The sequence below is a fragment of the Pteropus medius genome, unplaced genomic scaffold (genome assembly GCF_902729225.1).
Source record: "Pteropus medius unplaced genomic scaffold, Ma_sr-lr_union100, whole genome shotgun sequence".
NCBI lineage: Eukaryota > Metazoa > Chordata > Mammalia > Chiroptera > Pteropodidae > Pteropus > Pteropus medius.
The window spans coordinates 1,185,533-1,205,027 of NW_024342475.1; the positions used below are offsets into that span (position 1 = coordinate 1,185,533).

General features: G+C 54.7%; 2 protein-coding genes and 1 long non-coding RNA gene across 4 annotated transcripts in view; 1 reads left to right on the forward strand and 2 right to left on the reverse strand.

Annotated features, from left to right (window-relative positions):
- Positions 1-91: 91 nt before the first annotated feature.
- On the reverse strand, positions 92-10,090 carry TRAPPC6A (trafficking protein particle complex subunit 6A). Of its 2 annotated transcripts, none has more exons than XM_039866186.1 (6): positions 9,944-10,090; positions 2,330-2,397; positions 2,079-2,196; positions 1,435-1,518; positions 1,161-1,254; positions 92-424 (listed from the first exon to the last, which is right to left on the reverse strand). In XM_039866186.1, exons 1-6 carry the CDS (start codon positions 10,025-10,027, stop codon positions 393-395), a joined length of 480 nt encoding a protein of 159 aa, XP_039722120.1. In that variant the 5' UTR covers positions 10,028-10,090; the 3' UTR covers positions 92-392. The 2 variants fall into 2 exon arrangements, with proteins under 2 accessions (XP_039722120.1, XP_039722119.1); XM_039866185.1 differs by having other exon boundaries at positions 92-462.
- Positions 10,091-10,398: 308 nt separating this feature from the next.
- Positions 10,399-12,753, forward strand: BLOC1S3 (biogenesis of lysosomal organelles complex 1 subunit 3). Its single transcript, XM_039866184.1, has 2 exons — positions 10,399-10,525; positions 10,954-12,753. Exon 2 carries the CDS (start codon positions 10,963-10,965, stop codon positions 11,563-11,565), a length of 603 nt encoding a protein of 200 aa, XP_039722118.1. The 5' UTR covers positions 10,399-10,525; positions 10,954-10,962; the 3' UTR covers positions 11,566-12,753.
- Positions 12,754-16,620: 3,867 nt separating this feature from the next.
- The window catches only part of LOC120605288 (uncharacterized), a 6,884-nt gene continuing 4,009 nt past the window's right edge, over positions 16,621-19,495 (reverse strand). The window contains exons 3-4 of the long non-coding RNA XR_005653583.1: positions 17,533-17,787; positions 16,621-17,295 (exon numbers count right to left, since the gene is read on the reverse strand). This is a non-coding gene — a long non-coding RNA (uncharacterized LOC120605288). The remainder of the gene's footprint in view (positions 17,296-17,532; positions 17,788-19,495) is intronic.

Consider the following 19,495-nt stretch of genomic DNA (forward strand, 5'->3'; position numbering starts at 1 on the left):
GGTGTTTTGCTCCCCACAACGCAGGCCCTGTGACACAACAGGCGCTTCGCAGTCACTCCTTCCCCCCAGTGCTCAGTGACCTTCACCTTCCTCTTTGAACCTGGCTCCACGCAGAACGTTTATTGAGCACCCTCTATGAAGAGTGAGTGTGTGTCCGATGGGGACCCCTCCACACCAGCCCCGATGGTGGCTGAGGCCACCCTGCCTTCAGGATGCCTCCATTTCCCTCTGACACCCATCTGCTGAGCATGTGTGACGCCCTGATGCAGCTGGACACCCTACCTCGTCGCCCCCAGAGCCTGGGATTCCCAGCACCAGCCCTCTGGCCACCGCCAAAGGCAGTGGCCCGGGATCTCTGGGCCAAGGGCGCTGTGGGGCTCAGTTGGGGCGGGTCAGGGTCTCTGGATCACCACCTGGAACTTGGCTGGAAGAGAAGGGCTGGCTTTAGCTTGAGGCTGGAGTCTGAGGGGAGAGGCAGAAAGCACGCGAACAGCTCAGGCCCTGGCCAACAGCCTGGGTGGCCTTGCTGGTCAAAGGGGGTGATGCTCCCGCCCACCTGACCTACATCCCAGGGCTGTGTGACGAGGGGCATGAAGGCCAGACACAGGCTGCCGGGGAAGGGCCTGGCACAGGTTCCTGGGACATGTATTGCTCAGGTTCTAACCACTTGGGGCCCAGCTGCCCCCCATGGGTCCCGGCAGAGGGAAAACCACCGGGGGGGGGCGGGGAGTGAGAATGGAGGGCTGGCTGCAGGCTCAGGCTGTCCCCAGGTAGCAATGGGCTTCGGCCTGTGTCATGGAGGTCCCTGGGGGTCAAGGGAATGCCCTTCCATACAAGCTGCAAGTCCCATGGGGTCTGGCTGTCCCTGGAGCGCCCATGTGGGTGCCTTGTTACGTCTGCCTGAGCCCCGTGCTGGGAAGGACATTCGACACCCTGGACCAGGACATCACCAAGGGTCCCCTCCTCGGGACTAGCACACACCTGGGAAGCAGGCTGGGGGCCTCAGGGCCAGGGGCACGTAACTTAAGCTCTTGGGGGTCTCAAAGTCCCCACTTATAGAATGGGGCTCAGTGGCCTGGTCCTTGGGAGCGGGGACAGTGGAGCTCTAGAGCCCCTGCCACGCTCAGGGATAGCGGGAGTCCCCCACCCTCACGACTCACAGGCTGGCAGGGCTGCCACAGAGGTGGTGACCAGGCTCTTGATGCCTAGGGTGCTGAGGGTGCCACGCAGAAGGCCGCAGGTGAAGGCCAGGAACTGGAGATGGGGGGCACAGGTCACTGTGGGAAAGTGAAGGCCGACACCCAGGACCGGGGCCAGGACGGGCTTTGGGTTTCGCGGTGGGCTCACCCCTTGGCCTGGGGCGAGGCCTCCCTGGGGGTGAGGGCTGGAGAAGTAGGGGAAGTGCAGTGTGGGTGTGCTCCAGCCCCCCCATACCTTGGGTGCTTCCTCCACATACTGCAGGCCCGAGGCCATCCGGACGAGGAGGGGGAAGCTGTTGTCCTGTAAGACATAGGTCCCCTGGGGATGCAGGAGAGTGGGTGCTGTGTGTTTGCACGGGGAGAGGGGAAGCCAGGACCTCTGCGAGAACTCTACTCTCAAAGCCGCTATGGTCACGGCCCCATCCTTCCGAGCTGCAGAAGGGGCCCCGGGCTTCCTAGGGCTGGCGTCACCCAGGGGTGCGCTGGTCCTGCTCCTCTGGCTGCGTGACCTCCTGGGTTAAAGGTGCCCCTGCCCCTGCCCCCAGGGTTGTGGTGAGAAGCTGCAGACGCAGCCAGTGGGGCCGTGCACGGCGTGGGCGCCCAAGGGAACCAGCGGACCAGGCTGAGATGGGAGCGTCACGCCGAGGGGACGCCAGCCACGAGGTCTCCCCGCGGCCCTGGGGTCCCATCCTGGAAGCTCGCAGAAACTGGAAACGGCCCCGCGCCCCATCGCGGCTTCCCCGAGGTCCTGCCTCCCAGCGTGGCCAGGCCCCATGGCCGGGCAGCTGCAACCTCCCCTGATGGGGGTTCCCCTCCCAGAGCCGCTCGGTTCCACCTCTGCCTGCGGCCAGGCAGCAGGCGCTGGGCGCGGGCACACACCTGGTGATTGGTGCGGAGGCTGTCCATCTGCTTTTGGAACACGGCCACCCACAGGTCTTTGCACAGGAACTTGAGGACATCTAGCTCCTCCCTGAAGGCCAGCGTCTCCCGGGGCAGCCTGGGGGCATCGGCAGATACTTGGGCCAGGCCGGGCAAGGGGGGAGCGGAGAAGGAAGCCAGGCTGGGTTCTGCCAGAGCATTGCGCCCTCCCAGCTCAGGTCCAGCCTCGGGCGGGAGGGGCCGGCTCTCACCTCTCGCCCAGGGCCTGGCCCACGCGGAAGCCCATGCCTTCCAGGACCGACAGGCTCATCTTCTGTTCCTAGAAGGCCAGAGAAGAGAGGCTCAGGGGCCCTTGGCCACCTCCAACCGGAAGCTAGCCGGTGTAGCAGCTGCAAGAGGGCCAGCCATCCCTCCGACGCAGCGCCACCTGGCCAGGACAGGCTCAGGCCTGCAGAGTGGTAGGTTGGCTTTTCCCCTCCACCCGCCCTGTGACCCCTCCACTCCGTCGACCTCATCAGCCCTCAGGTACAGCTCTCCCTTGCTCCGGGAAAAATGAGGGTGTTCCCCACGCTGAGCTTCACCCCTGCTGGGCAGCTCTTTCCCCACAGCACCCATTACTCACTGGAAGCCCTTTAGGGGTGCAGCCTTATAACACCCTAGGGCGCAGCGCTCTGATCACCCCAGAAGCTCAAAGTGACTTGTCCAACGGCTCATGGGGCAGCAAGGCACGGGCCTGGCCCAGCCAGCAGGGGGCTGTGGGAGCTGACTACGACGGCCAGACCTTAAAATACCAGCCAGGAACCTCGGGAGGGAGATGTTCCCTTGGGCACTCAGGGAAGGCAGCCAAGGGGCATGCTGGAGTGCAGGCCAGGGTCCCACGGTGGGAGGGGCCAAGGATAGGGAGGGGACAGCATGGCTGGAGGACTGCCGACTTGTTATTTCCATTTGAGCAATCTGGGAGCTGAGGGAGGGAGGCCCAAGTTGGGGTGTCAGAAATACCGGGTTGGCCTGTGGCGTGAGGCCCCAGACCTGGAGGGTCTGGCTGGACCAAGGTGAGGGGGCAGAGGAGAGGTGGGTACAGAGCCCTGGGAGGGAGACAGCTGGCGCCTCTCAGGCCACAGTCCCCAGGCCTGAGCCCCTTCAGCCACCACCTTTCCTGGGGAACGGCCGCTGCGGTTTTCTCTCCAGGTCCACGCATCATGCATCACGGAGCTCCTGAGTGGGGGGTGGGGCTTTTCTGCTTCGATCCAGCCTGAGACGACGACTGGGCCACCTCGGCAGGCTTCACGCAACAGTCTGGGACGCCCCACGACACACACTTCCCTCAGCCTGGAAAGCTCAGGCTTCGGGCCTCTCCACTCGGAGTCCCCTCCGCCCGGCTCCTGCAGGCCTTCTTTATCCCTCAGCCCTCTCCTCTGTGCTGTCACTGAGTGGGGACGCAGTTCTGGAAGGGTGGGGACACAGGCCAACCCTCTGCAGCCAGCACAGGCCTTGGCACCTGGGAGGTGCTGAGAGAGGCTGAAGCGACAGGTGGGGGTCCATGCGCACACTGTGTGCGGGCTCTTTACACGAACCCTCCTGCTTCGTCTTAACCCCGTAAGCCAGGCCACATTCCACACTTGGAAATGGGCACAGAGGGGTGAGCTGATACTTGCCGCGGGCACCCTCAGCCATGGGGCTGTCTTTCAAGCCCAAGCAGGTCCAACTGCCAAGCCTAGGTGGCCAGACGGGTGGATGGCCGGGTCACTACCACACCTGTCCTGGCCTCAGTAAGATGGTAAGGGGCAAGGCTGGCTTGGTTGGGGAGCGCCAGGCATGGGGAGGCCCGAGCAGAGGTTACTTGCACTTCTAAGCAAGGTGCCCTCTCCTTCGCCAGGCCCCCTGGCATCCGGGCCCTCGCCCGCCATTCCCTGCTCCACCTGCAAGAACCAGGCCTGAGTGACGACACAGTTTCCTGTCGGAAGACACTGGTGCACCTGCTGGTACCGCCTGTCGGGCTGTCTCAGGCCCAGCAGGGCTGGCCACACCGGGAGGGCTCCGGGAGGGGTCTGATGACTAATGACATTTGGGATATGAGCTGGGTGTGCGAGACAGTGAGGGGAACGAGAATTAGCCCCCGACACCAACCAGCTGTGGGACCGCCCTGTGCCTGTTTCATGTGTAAAGAGGAGAATATTAACAGCACCACTTCCCAGGGGCCTTACGGGGTTACAGGAGTTGGAAAACGCAAGCTGAGCCCCCTCCACGTTGGGCTCAGGAAGTGTTACTGCCACCACCAGTCACGAGCCTGCATCGGTCAACCTGGGTGACGAGTCCCCCAGCTGATGGCGGATGAGGCCCTTGGCTGGAGGTAAACCCTATGAAGGAGGGGCTCTGTTCTGGGGTCAGTGGCCCCCAACCTTTTCGGCACCAGGGGCCGGTGCTCCTATGAGAATCTAACGCCTGATGATCTGAGGCGGAGCTGAGGCGGTGATGCTGGCGCTGGGGAGCGGCCGCAAATACAGATGAAGCTCAGCCTACTCTCACCTGCCACTCACCTCCTGCTGTGTATGTAGCCAGGCTCCGAACAGGCCAATGACCATACCACGGCTGGGGGGTTTGGGACCCCTGCTGGGGGTGATGTATGGCAGCACCTAGAATGCTGGCGGGCTTTCCAAGGTGGCTGCCACTCTTGTGTCACCTCCTTTCTAGAGGGGAGCTCCAGGCTCCGTACTGACTGAGCACACCTGTGTCCCTGAGGACTTCTCAGGTTGACCAAGGAGAACCCAGGACTCCCTGCGTGTGTACGCAAAGGGAGTGTGCGCAAAGGCAAGGACCTAGGAAAAAGCACGAGGAATGCAGCATAGGGGACAGTGGGGGGAGGTGGGCAGGGAGGGGCCCCAGGGAGGGGAGGGTGCGTTTTCCCCTGGGAGACAGTGCTGTGAGCAGGCAAGGGTTAATCGCGCACTGAACGATTTCCTTACGATCACGATACGGGAGGAGGGAGGGAGAAAAGCGTGTCCTTGGCGAGGCCGGGCAGGCTCCACGGAGGAAGCTACACCACCCTGCCGAGTCCGAAGGAAGAGGAGGTAAGCAGGACAGGGAGCGGATGGGAAAACACCCTGGGCCCAGGTCATGGCCGGGACAGTGGCCCTGAGAGGGGACAGCAGAGTCAGCAGGGTCCTCAGCCCGGCGGGAAGCTGAGGGGGCCAGGAAGGTTCCACAATTTCGTTTCCCTGTGGTGGGCTTCAGACTGCCTGCATTTGAATCCTGGCTCCACCGCTTAGTGGACAGGAGGCTTTGGGCGAGGCACCTGCTGGCCCTGTGCCTCAGTTTCCCCACGTGTGAAATGGGGCCAATGGCGTTCCCTACCTCATAGTGGTGCTAGGACAACTCGATCCACAATTCGTGTTACTGCTGGCCCTGTGTAGGGGCCAATTAAGTATTGGCTGAACTGAAAAGACTGGGCGTGGAGGGATCTGGGGAATAATGAGAAGAGGGAGGGGGAAGAGGAAGTGGAGAGGGAAGGGCTGAGGATGAGCAGGTGATGGGGGAAGAGAGGGTGGAGGAAAGGAGCCGAAGCTGGTTCATCTGCCTCTGTCGCAGCCTGTCTCCAGGGACTCCCGCCCAGGCCCCTGCGAAAGCTCTTCAGAGATTACGGGTTTGTTGTTATTCCCAGGGAAGGCAAAGCGGTCTCGCCCATTCATCCGAATCCTCTGGAGCCAGCCCAGGGCCAGGGCTGAGTTTACACGACAGCCCCCTGAGAGGAAACGGGATAATGAGGAACAGAGGGGAACCCCTCAGAGCAGCCTTATCAGCGTCAGCACCAATGGAGCCATCACTCGGCCCGGGCTCGGAGGAAGGCACAATCAGACAAAGGGAAGTTCTTGGAAATGAGAAAGACGGTAGCCAAAATAAACATCTGTTAAAAGAGAGCTGAAAAACAGACCAATCTGTAAGGTAGATAAAGCCTCCCAGGCTGTCCAGAAAAAAGCCCCGAGGTTGAAAAAAATGAGAGAAAAGTTGTAAGACCACGTGGAAGAGATCCAGAAAGTCTAATATTCCTGCGAGTGCCAAAGAGACACGTGTGGAACAAGGCGGGAGAAGAAATAATCAAAGAGATAACAAGAAAAACGTGCTGAGCTGAAGGAGGGAGGAGTCAAGCGTCCACTCAGAGCTCCAAGCAGGACTAATGGAAGACAGCAAACCGAGCCCCCAGCCCTCCCCCACCCCCAGCACTGGACTCAGAACAGCCAGGAGGAGGATCGGGACTGAAGCCAGGGGAGCTGGCGGGGCTGTGGGCCTGGCTCCTCCCTGTCTTCTACCTGCCCTGCCCCTCGTTATTTGTGAGGTCAGCCCCCACCTGTGGAGCCACTCTGTGCAGGCCCTGGCAGGGGACCAGGGATGAGTAGCCTGGTTCTTACCTTCTGGGAAGCTCAGGGAGAAGAGATGAGTGACCGAACGTTAGTATGGAGAGTGGACAGGTGAGTGGCAATGAATGGGCAGGGGAAAAGCCTGGCTCTCCTCCTCAATCCCACTACCTCCCCCTACACCTGCAGAGCTCACCCAGACCACCCTCCTCCTCCACCCCTATGTTGGGCCAACCCCACGCCTGTGCACCTGTCCGTGGCCTGTTAGGAACCAAGTCGCACAGCAGGTGAGCAGCAAGCCAGCGAAGCTCCCCAGCGCCAGCATCACCGCCTCAGCTCCACCTCAGATCATTAGTTTAGATGCTCATAGGGGCACCGGTCCCTGGTGCCACAAAGGATGAGGTCTGCTGCCTTACAGGGCTCTGCCAGGAACCCGGGAACCGGCTGGTGCCCAGGCCCTGCTGAGAGAAGGGGATGACATGGGCACTCCCTGGGCCTTGGTGGACCATGGCTCGGCCAGCAGTGCTGTTCCTGGGCCACCTGCCAGGGCTCACGGTAGTAGATGAATTCACTCCTTTGCCCACAGGCTTCCCTTATCTTCAAAGCTGCTAAGGAGGAGAAACCACAGCCGACTCCTCCCTGAGTTTTTCCTGCTTTGAGAACAAAGGCCCTTTGGCCTCCAGGCTCCTCTGGCCCGCCCTCCATTTCACCTGTAGCCATTCCTGAGGATCCATTCCACAGCCACAAGTAACCAGGCAGGATGTGGGGATCACAGAAGCCCTAAAGAATGACCGGCTCCCGGGTGCCTGTGCTGTGGGGACGGAGGGGAACAAGCCAGCACCATCTCTGTCCTCAAGGAGCTCTGCAGCTGGCGAAGAGGCAGACCTGATGCCACAGACAAGTCCCCGAGCCCTGCTTTTGCCTGATCATGGCCATGTGCCTCAGGAAAGGCCCTCCTTCTCTGGCACCTCAGTTCCTCCTCTGTAAACTGGGACAGCATCTTCCCAGAGGGCTGTCCTGAGGACTAAGTCTGAGAAAACACCGTGCTGGGGACACCATTAAGTACCCAAGACACAGGGGGCCTGCGCTTGGTTCAGACAGGAAACTTGTCGGACCAAAGAGGAGTGGAGAGTGGAGGGGCCCGGAGCCAGAGGACTGAGGAAACAGCAGTTTCCCGCGACGTGCGCCTGCAAAACAGGGTTCCCAGGTCGAAGGAACGTGGGGCCACTGCCAGAGTTCTCAGCCCTGGCTGCGCCTGAAACCACCCAGGGGTCGTCTGAGGCTGGCCACCCAGGCCACATCCCAGCCCTGCTCCGTGGCAGTCTCTGGTGTGGAACCCCAGCCCTGGGATTCCTGGGGTCGCCAGGCTGAGGGCCAGTGGCAGTCGTGTGCTCTGAATGCCCTGTAGTGAGTGAACCTGAATAGCCCAGTGTCTCCCAGACTCGACCACAGAAACGCATTAATCGTCCAGGAGCGTAGCAGGGAGGACGCAGGCCATGGTTTACAGCACGGGCTTTGGAAGTGGGAGGTCTGCTTACGCTCCCGACTCCGCCACTGGAGAGGGAGCACTCCAACCATCGCGGCCTTGGTTTCTTTATCTACAAAGTAGGAGCGTCACACTGACCTCTGTGTGTTGTTAGGAGGATCGCATGAAATCAGGAGTGCAAAGCCCATGGGAAACACACGTGGTAGGTGCTATTATAGGTCACTAAGTGAATCTCAGTCCCCACCCACCCTCCTCCGTGGCACAGAGGCTGCAGCCACTTCAGCAAATCCATGCAGAGGATCTACTATGCGGTGATCAACACAGACCTGGTCCCGGCCCATACAGCGTGCAGTCTGGCGGCAGAGACGGGTGTGAGTCAAAGAATCATACAGATGCATAGTTCAGGTGTATACTTATACTTACTGAGTGTGATGAGGGCTACCAAGGAGAAACTGCGAGAATGTAACAAAGACACCCTGGCTTCTACTGGGGGCTTGGAGAAGGATTAATAGGTGGGAATGAAGTGAAGATGTGACAGGTGAAATGAGCCGGGAGATGAGGGAGGAGGCTGGTACAGGGGTGGAGAGGAGGGAGTCTGGACTAAAAGGCAGGGGAGGGGACAAATGGGAAACCATGAGGACAGGGCCTGGTCGAGGGCTAGAGGTGACAGAGAAAAGGCAGATTTTAGGGACTACCGAGTTTCCGGCTAGAAAGCCAGGACGGATGAGCTGCTCAGACATTGCAACCACCCTTCCCAACACACCGGCCAATGGCACTTCCTCTCCCTTGCTTTATCTTTCGAATAGCATTTTCCTAATGTACTACATACTTGACCCATTCAAGTTTGTCTGTCTTCCCCCACTACAACATAAGCTCCATGAGGGCAAGAACTTTGGTATTGTTCACTGAGTTAACCCCGGAGCCTACGGCAGGGCCCAGCACCTCCAATGTTTCGAGTTAAAGTTTGCTGAATGAATGAACTCTTCAGAAACTATGTTGAGATCGTAACCTGCAACACCCTCATTAGGGCTCCTAACTTGGGAAGAAAACCTAAGCCAATAAAAATGTCTTGCATATAGATGACGATGATCATAGTAAGGACAATAATGGAAAAAGTGAGCACAGCTCCCGTTTATTAAGCACTTACTCTCTCCCCCACCCTTTCTTCTTGGTAACAGATTTTGCAACAAGAGCTTCCATGTTCTGAGGGCTGATCACATGCCAGACATTGCACTAAGAACTTTAAAGTCTGAGCTCATTTATTCTTCATAAGGACTAACTTCCAAAATGCTAAGCACGCTCCTACCTCAGGGCTTTGGCCCTGTTGTTCCTCTTCCTGGGATGTTCTTCCCCCCACTTATCCCTGGGGCTTGCTTCCTCCCTTCTCTTCCTCAGAAATGCTCTCCTCCATCATCCACCTCTCCACCTCTTTTCTTTCCCAGACTCCACTGGAGTTTTCTTTACAGAACTTCTCACTCGTTGGTGGCATATTATGTTATTTATTGTTTGTCTGACACCCTTATTAAAATGTAAGCTTCGCCAGAAAAGGGAAACTGTACCTGGAATATAATAGGTGCTCAATGTTTGTTGAATGAATAAATGTCCCACTCTACGACTTAGGTGCTGTTATGATGCCCATTTTATAAAGGAGGAAACTGAGGCACAAAGAGATTGAGTCACTGGCTGTCACATCTAGTGAACGACGCAGGCGGGATTCAACCCAGAAGTCCTTGGTACACAACCAATAACAGTAATTATTATCATTGCTACCCGCTTACTCTGTGCCAGGCTTTAAACTAACAGCTTTACCCAGAGCTGTCTCGCTCAATTCTAGAAGTATCCCGCGAGGCCGGCCGGGCTGAGACACCTAGTCTACAGAGGAGGAAGTGAGCGCCCCAGGTCGCCCAGCGAGGCAGGGGCGGGGCCCGGTTTCGACCCGGGCCGCGGCCGTGCTCTTCGCGCTCCTCGGGGCCTCGATCCGGCCTTTCCACTGCAGCCCACGCCTCCTCCCCCCGAAACCCGGCGCTCACCCCGGGGCCGGGGTCGGGCTCGTGCGCCCACAGCTCCGCCACCATCTCCGAGTGCAGAAACTCGAACAAAACGGTGTCCGCCATGCGCAGGCCTGGCGTGCCTAACTACCGCCCAGCTCGTCGCGCGCTCATTGGCCCGGCTGAACTAGCCCCGCCCCCTGCATCTAGGTGCAGCCCCGCCTTCCTCCCGCGGGCTCACGTGGTGCGCGCGTGAACCCGGGAGACTGCCTTTCCCGTTTCCGGGTCCTCGAGCATTGCCATTGGCCGAATCGCTGGTCACACGTGACATAACTCGTGTTTTAAAAATCCCTGTTTGTCCAATGGCCTCGCGTCGCAACTGGGAGGCACTAGCCCAACCGCTTCTCTATTGGCCGTGCTTCCATTCACGTGACCCTATGCCCGCCCCCTAAAGCTGGTCCTGAGGATTTGCTTCCTGGTTGGTAGCCGAGCGATCCACGTGATTGTCCAGCGACCGCCCACCCTGCTGCTCTATTGGTTGGGGTTGCTACCCTCCTCCCTCGGTACGGACGCCGTGCTTCGGCTGGGGAGCGGATCTCGCGGGCTCGGAGCTTCGGCGACCTGGTACGGTCTTCCGTGATAGCGCTATCCCCCGCCCCCAATAGTACACCCTCTCTAGAGTACCCTGGACAGTCACCCCGTCTATGACCCTAGCACCGGTCCCTGAGCAGCTCAGGAGCCCGTGTGATTCCGGGTGTGGCCTCTGCTAGGCAGAATCGGAAAGGATCCAGTGTGGGACTCTGGGAGCTCCGGCCTCAGGGCCTTGAGCGAGCTGGTCCTCAGTTTCCTTATCAGTACACTGAAGAGGCTGGGGTCCAGTAGCACCCATCACCACCAGCAGGAATGATGAGCCCCGTTCACCGAAGAGGAAACAGGCTCGGGCAGGGGAAGCAGATAGTCCTAAATCGCTAAGTCAGTGGGCTGGGAATCCAGAACCTGCATATTTGAACCTCCGCTGGGCGCCCGCGTCTCACGCCGTCCCTTCTCCCTAGCTCGGCGCCATGGCGTCCCAGGGTCGTCGGCGGAGGCCGCCCCGAAGGCCCGAGACGGTGGTACGAGGGGAGGCGGCCGAAACGGACTCGGAACTCTCTGCGTCCTCGTCCGAGGAGGAGGAGCTGTACCTGGGTCCCTCGGGCCCGACGCGCGGCCGCCCAACAGGACTACGGGTGGCTGGGGAAGCCGCAGAGACCGACTCGGACCCGGAGCCGGAACCTACGGCCGCGCCCAGGGACTTGCCTCCGCTTGTGGTGCAGCGGGAAACGGCCGGGGAGGCCTGGGGCACGGAGGAGGCCCCGGCGCCCGCCCCCGCGCGCTCGCTGCTGCAGCTCCGGCTGGCCGAGAGCCAGGCGCGGCTGGACCACGACGTGGTGGCCGCCGTGAGCGGCGTGTACCGCCGCGCCGGCCGCGATGTGGCTGCTCTGGCCGGTAGGCTGGCGGCCGCCCAGGCGGCGGGTTTGGCGGCCGCCCACAGCGTGCGCCTGGCGCGGGGGGACCTCTGCGCGCTGGCCGAACGCCTGGACATCGTGGCCAGCTGCCGCCTGCTGCCCGACATCCGCGGCGTACCGGGAACCGAGCCTGAGCAAGACCCGGGACCGCGGGCCTAACCATGACCCACTCCTCTCCTGACTCTGGGACCTGGTTCTGTATCTTATATATTTCCCCCACTTCCCGTCTTGATGGCACCCTCAGGTCTAACTCCAACCCCTGGATTATGCAGTGTGTGGAGGCGGGGCGGAGGGGTGATGGTGCTCAGCCCCGCCCCTTGCTTCTGGTTCCTCCTGGTGGTCCTGCCCCTGCCCACTGATTCCTAGCCTGAGTCTGAGGCTTGGCTTCAGCCGCTGGGTAATTGGCCACTCCTTGATCTGTCTCTATCCTGGGGGCTCACTGTGCCCCATCTTTCCTTGCGTTCTGCCTTCCTGAATTTGGTTTCTGCTCCCAGGGGCTGATGCTGCTTATTCCCACAGGAGCCCCAGAATCTGGCGCAGATTCCCTAGCACATTCCATCACTCCTTAGCTCCACCTCTGGTCCCAGCTACATTTCTGGAATTTTGTCCCCTTAGGCTGAGCCCTTTTTCTGCTCCCCAGGCTTGGCCCTGGTTCTGTCTCCTAGTTCTAGTCCTTGCTCTGCCATCTCCTGGCTTCTTTTCCTCCAGGCTTGGTCTCATTTCCTGGGTCCAGTTGTACCCGTAGGATTGGTTTTGACTATTTTTGCTTTTCCCATCCTGCTTATACTGCCTGCCTGATTCTGGTCTCCGGAGGCCCCATATGGGTTTCCTTCATGAGGCCCAAGATGGGGACCCCCTCCTGACCCAGGGGGTCCTCCTCCCCACTCTCCAGGCCCAAGATGGCATCGCTCCAGACCCAAGTAGGTGTGTCCTCCACACCCTCCAGGCCAAGCTCCAGATACAAGATGGGCCTCCTTCTGACTCTCCAGGCCAGTGGCAACATTCAGGCACTTAGGGCCCAATACAGCCTGCCCCTGCACTTTGGGCGCAATGTGACACCACTGTGGATGAGGACCACAGGCATGGTGTTTGCTCATTGTGTTGACTCCAGGATGCTAAGAGGACTTAGATTTCTGGCTCAGCTCAGGGTCTGGGGTCAGTTCCTTTTTTGTGCCCCTTCTCACCTGCTCCTTCTGGTCTCAGCTCTAGCCCCTCAGTCCCATTCACATTTATTCCCCTCCCCATTCTTTTATCCCAACCTGAAGCTGAAATCTGAGCCCCCAGGATGGAGCGGTGGGGAAGCATGCTCTATGGCAGACTCATTAAAATGCAAAACATTTACTGATATGGTCAGTTCCTCTTGTCTCCCCAGCTAAGGGCGGGGGTGTGGGTTAGTTGGTGACTTCGCTGGGGGTGCAGCAGCCAGTCCGGGCCCTCACAGAGCTCACAGTCCCCTGGGGGGAGACAGACATTAATAAAATATTCTCATAAATACATGGATAGTTTTAATAGTTATGATTTATAGTTTAGCTATAATTTTTCCGGCACTATGATTAGTGCCATGAAGAAGTACAGGAGTTTTGCGAGGGTGTAACATCTGGCTGGTCAGATAGCTTTGCTGAGGAAGTGATGCGTGATGTTGAGCTGAACCCTAAAGGTCTAACTAGGTGAAACTGGAATGGGGTGGAGAAGAGTTGTAGGCAGGAGAAATAGCATAAGCAAAGGCCGTGAGAAGGGAACATAACCTATTTAAGTAACAGAGGAAGTCAACCGAGGATGGGGAAATAACCTCTGAGTAGCATCTGGGAAGAGGCATGTAAGGGTTTAGCAAGGGCAGCGAAAATAGGACTCCATTGGTGGCAGTAGCCAGCTGCCCTTGAAGATTTACATTGCTGCTTTTTTTGTTTGGGGGAGAAGGAGAGACAATTGACTCAGGGTGTTTGGGGGGGAATTTTGGAGTGCCCTGAGGTATGTCTCAAGTAGGTGACAGCTGTTTTCACCCATTGAAGTTTAGATCTGGAGACTTTATGCCCTCCTTCAGAGACTGCTCATCAATCTCGTACAAATCGGTAGATTTGATTCTCTTCTGAATCAGACTTCCCTTTTATTACAAGCGAGATTGGAGTATTGCAGTGTGAGGAAGTGAAGGTAAGAAGCTCCTGCTGTAAAAGTTGTCTATTACAGGTTCGATTCCACATTCTGGAGGGAAGGGGAGGTTTGGGGAGGGGATGAATAAAAATGAAAATGAATGAGAATTGGGATGCTGATGAGAACGGGTTTATTCCTTTTCCAGACACTGCATATGGGTTCTGCACTTAGTAATGTTGACAAAAATAACATCGACTAGGTGTTTCCTCACCAAAAGAATTTATTCGCAAAAAAGAAAGGGTCGCAAACCAGTGCGTGCAGACGTGGCAAGCCACACACATACTCTGTCCTGCGTGCCAAGGTGGAGGAATATTTACAGAAGGGAAAAGAATGTTAATGGAAGGGGACGTTAGAACCATAGAGCCTTATCATAAACACCGAGTTCTTCTCGTAGGGTTCTCTGGTGTGGGGTTCTCAAACGATTACGCAGAGCGCAAGAACTTCCATGAGCCCTAGCTTCTCCCACAGGCCCTCCCGATTGCTTATGTTTGCTTAAAGTTCCAACTCATCTTTAGCAGACTAATCGGGACATACTTTAAGTCCTCTTCAGATTAGAATTGAAATCAAGATGACTCTCCATTAGGGAAAATAGGAAGTTTGAGGTTTGATCTGAGAGCAGGAACATAAAAAACATTTTTTTAAAAAAAATGACACTGTATGGTGGCATTAAATTTCCATACCAAATCTCTAAATGATGGTGAGGAATCCAAAATGAAGAGGGCACTGGGCGGGGTTAAAGAAGGCCTAAAGCTATCTGGGTGGCCTGAGATCGAGGCACGAAAAGGTTGCCCAGAGACTCCTGACAGCTCGACTGGAATTAAGAGGCCACAGGGAGAGGCAAATCCTGAGCCAATGGCAGAAGAAGTTGCAAAATGGCACTAGTGTCAATTTTAAGAAATCCAATTCCTAACTCCCTAAGTTGGTGTGTGTGTGCGTGCATGCGTGTGACCGAGGATGGACCGACCCTGTCCTCAATGGGGAGTTGCCCCACAGAAGGGGAAAACGGACCCTCTGAGGGTGCTGGGATGGAGGGAGACAGTTATTTACGCTTTCCTTTCTTCCAAGTGCAGGGCAATTGTTTGCCCAATATACCGGCTTTTGACAATATCTTCACTCGTCTTGAGTAAAAGAGGCGAGGCTCTGCCCTGCAGTTGGCGAGAAAAATGGATGAACTCGGAGTAGCTCCGAGAGTCAACTTCTGTTTTTCTACAGACTCAACTCGCAAGGACTGGTGATTTTAATTCCTTTTTCCTCCTGTTTTCCTGCTGGCTCTTTTCAAAGAATTCAGAAACGTTTTTGTAATAACGCTGAGAGATTGTCCAGCCCAGCCAACCACACTCTTTAGAATTTGCCACTGTCTGTCAGGGAGATTTCCAACTAAAGCAGAAATGAAAAGCTTTCTGTGTTCTGGGGCTTCTGGGTTTGCCACAGCATGTCTTTGAAAAGCCGGTAAAACACACTCCACAAACGCTTTCGGATGCTCGCCTTCTTCCTGAGTGCACAGTTCCACCTCAGGCCAGTTCCCAAGTTCACTCCCGTAAGGCCTTGAATGTGGGCCTCAACCTGTGGCATTTCCTGGCCATTTGCAGGAAGGCCTGGGAGGGGTCCTGGCCGCCACTGTCGCCGGTGTGGGGAACTTTCTTCAGGAAGCCTTGATGTGTCACTACAGTAGAATCGTGGGTGGGAAGAACGGGCCTTAAACGCCAGCCAAGACCCCTATGAGCTGGGTTATAAATGGCCACTGATCTTGCTGACGCCTCTCTAAATTTGGTAGGATAATCTGAAATTGGGAGTAAAGGGGCTTTGTATTTTAAAACACCTACTGCTGCCCAGTGGACAGGAGCGTTTTGCCGTAGGGCCCAGGATACGTTTGCGAAGCACATTGCATGGGAAGGCGTGAAGCTGCTGGGTTTTGATTACAGAGCCTTGGGGAGGAAGAGTCATCAGGAGTGGCCAGGCTGGTGGAGCTTCTGCCAGGTTGTCTTCCTCCCTGTTGGCATTTACAGAAATAACAGGTGTCCCCTGAGCCTGCGGATCGGGCCAGAGTGCTATCTAAAATTCTTGCTGAGAAGGCAAAGCTGGGCATTGGAGGGGTTTTCTGGGGAAGGCGGAGGAGTTTTAGGGATTAAAGGAATTCGCCGAGAAGGTGAGGCTAGATTTGGGGGAGGGGAGTTAAGGGAGGGGTCTGGAGATCCAAAAGATCCAGAGGGACAGGGGCAGGGAGATGGGGTCAGGGGACATGTGTGAAGGTATAGAAGGGGGATTTATGGTGGTCGTGGATTTTAATTTTTGTTCTGATTTGCGTCGTGTAATCTTTTGAGGGAGGCCCTAAGGCCAGTTGGAATGCTTTTTTTGTGTCTCTCTTTCAATCTGGTCTTGGGTACCAATAGCACGTTTGTTTAAGATGAGAGCTCTCTAAAATCTATTTCAAATGTAAAAGTTTTTGCAAATGAAAGGATCCCTCATCTGACCATTGATAAGTAGGGTCTTCAAAGGTACAGGCGTTTCAATGGCGACTCAATGAAGAAGCCTCTTCGTGGAAAAGCCCAGAAGTAATTTTCCTGGTTTAGAATACATTTTTACCATGGATGCAAGAGGCACCCCCAAAAACGGGTGCAGAAGACATGGCCCCCATGATCCAAAAGGCTGTAACTGCAAAACCAGGTCAGATAGTCCTATCTTGTTTCTAACAAGATACTGAGCTGCCTTTCAGAGTCAAAACACCAAAACCACGAGGTATGCCGCCGAAGCAGGCACAGAGGACAGAACTTTGATCTCCAGCTGGACCTGAACCAAAGTCTCCCTCTGTCCCCCATCCTGGAACCAAAGGACCAGGAGGACAGAACCAGAACTTGAGCACCTGAACCCTTTCTGAAGCGAAGGGTCCATTTTGCAGGAAGATCCTTTGCTCAAGCCCCATACCCAAAATGGCCAAATTCCAAAGCTTTCCAATCAAAACCTGCCCACGGGTGCTTGTGCATACCAGCCTGTTCCTTCTGACCCCTAACCCTCAATCTTTAAAAAGCCTTGACTGGGGAGTTCGGGTGTTAAGTGATAGCATTCCATCCTCCTTGCTTGGCACCTTGCAAATAAAACAGCTTTAATTTTTCCATCGAAAATCTCCACAGATGTTTGGCGTTTGGCTCTGCTGAACATCAGGTGTCAGGCAGGCGGACCCTCGTTCAGCTCGGCTGGGTAGCAAGGCCACTTCCCAAAATACCCTAAGAATTCCAAAGACCCTTGCTGCCACTGGTGGGAAAAATAGTGTTTATGAAAACTCGTGTTTTTGGTCTCCCACAAATCTGAGACACCTACAATCACAGACCTGATAATCTGTGACAACAGGCAGGTTACACTGGGCTGGGACTTTCCCAGCACTTAAAAGGCAATGAGGGTAGAGACACCACAGCCCCTTATGGACTGGGACCCCTTCTTAAGACAAACTCCCGTGACAAAGAAAATGCTGCCTGTCACTTTGCATCTTGGGTCCCTAGCCTGCTGACTAGCCACAAGCCGCAACCCCGACGACCTGTGCCCCGCGGTATTCCCACTGGTTACAAAGCTGAGCTGTCAGGACACAAAAGAAATCAAAGGCGAAATCTCATCCGGTTTGTTTTTTCTAAATTGATGACTCTCAGCGAAGTTTGCCCAGATAAATGCCAGTCTGGTGAGCACTGTAAACATGCTGGACTGTGAGGTTGGCTTGAATGACAGTCTTGTAGGTTCTACCCTATAGTTTTCCTTAATGACAAACAACACAAGAGACAGAGGCAAAGGAACACAGTGACTTTCTCTGGAAGGGAAAGGATCAGTTAAAACCAAGAGTACTCAAGACAAAAATCGCAGGAGTCACTATACGCAAAGAACTAGTTCACACAGATGTTTTCTCTGGCTAATGTGAATTTAGAAAGAGAAACTGCCATAGAGACTTGATCCAGACCCCGTGTGGAGATCTCAGAGATGGAAAAGAATCCTTACCTTTGCTGCCTGTGTCGGGTCCCAGGAAATCTCAGCTGCTTCTCGGGAGTGGGAGAGCTTATGGATCATCTGAATGGGAAAGGGAGGGGGAGAGAGACCACTTATGAGAGAGCAAATGATTTTGATGAATGATAAATGGGCCCTTAGGAGAACAGATAGGCGATTTGCATTTGTGGCCGTGTCTGACCGGGTGTGCTGTCCACGAGGGTCTTCTCTCCTGGGATGAGAGTCCATCTTTCTTGGCTGATAAAACTTCTGGGGAAAAGGGTTTACGACAAGTGAGTTCTTTCTTTTTCTGGGGGCGGGGGCAGGATCTGTTTTTAGGCAGATAAGGGAAGGTCACAGAAAGTCTCTCCCACATTTGTTGATTCTCAAATGTTTTGGGCTCAAAATAATCCATATGCCAGCACCCACCCTCCAAGCACCCTTCTCTCTTCACCATCCATCCACCCTTCTCTCTTCACCATCCACCCAGATAACACACGAGTTGAGGGCGTTTATTCCCACTCGACCTGCACCACAAAAAGCAATAAATGAAGTCCTTCAGGTTGATATGAAACAGAGTCGAACAGTAAAAGTTAAGGTGTATGAAGATATAAAGGCCTCCCAAATCAGGGGACACATGGGCAAATATAAAAGCCAGTGTTATTTTAATCTTGGTTTATAACTTCACTCTTTGTTTTCTGGAGAAGTTAAATGACTAAGGGGAAGCACAGTTCGCCACCCCAAAATGAGCCTCTTTGGGATATGGATTATTTTAAGCTGGTTATTTTCAAGAAACAAAAGACTTGGGGAAAACCCTTCACCTGACGGCCTAGAAGGAATTTAAATAGAGGACCTGCTCCAGGATGGGAGCTGGCGTTGTAAACAACTACAGGTCAATATGAACTAATGTATGACAGGGAGGAACCTAGCAGGGCCTGTCTGACCAAAGTCCTCTCTCTGTATGATTGTTAAAGATGGCCCAGCAAACATTTATTTACCAAACATTCGCTTTTTCATTTCCGTGGGAATTGCGTTCCTCCCCTTTGAAGTTCCATACTGCAACTCCCTCTTCTCCTTAGCTCAAGATGGCATAAAAGCCTGAACTGCTCGATCTGTCCTCGGGTCCCCTATTCTTAGAGAAACCCCAGAGGTACATATACAATAAGTTTGGTCATTTTCTTCTGTTAATCTGTCTCATGTTAATTTGATTATTAGTCCAGCCAGCAGATCTCAGAAGGGTAGAAGGAAAATTAATTTTTTCCACCCCTACAAAGACCAATGCAAGTATTATTCATAAATTATAAAGTTTTAATGTAATCAGTACATTAACAGAATGAAGAAAGAAACATGATTATCTCAATCGAGGCGGAAATAGCATTTGAAAAAATTCGATCCTTTCATAATAAAAACACTCAGTGAAATAGGAATAGCAGGGGACTGCCTTAGTGTAATAAGGTTATAGATAAAAAGCCTACAACTGAATCATACTAAGGGTGAAAGACTGAAAACTTTTCTTTTAAGATCAGGACCAGTCCTCAAAGACAAACATGCCAGCTTTATCACTGTCACTTAACACAGTACTGGAAGTCGTAGCCAGAGAAATTAGGCAAGAAAAATAAATTCAAGGCATTGGAATTGGAAAGGAAGAAGAAAAATGCTCTGAGTTTGCAGACAACATGAACTTATATGTAGGAAACTCGAGATTCCTCATAAACCTCCTAGAACTAATAAAGGAATTCGCAAAGTTGCAGGATTCAAAATAGACACACAAAAGCCAGTGGGGTTTCTATACACTAACAACAAATGAACCAAAAAAGAATTTAGAAAACAATTTCATATACGAGCATCAAAAATAATGAAAAATAGAAAGACATTTAATCAGGGAGGCGAAAGACTTGTACACTGAAAAGTATAAAACATCGCTAAAAGAAATTAAAGAAGACACAAATAAATAGAAAGACACTTCAGGTTCATGGAT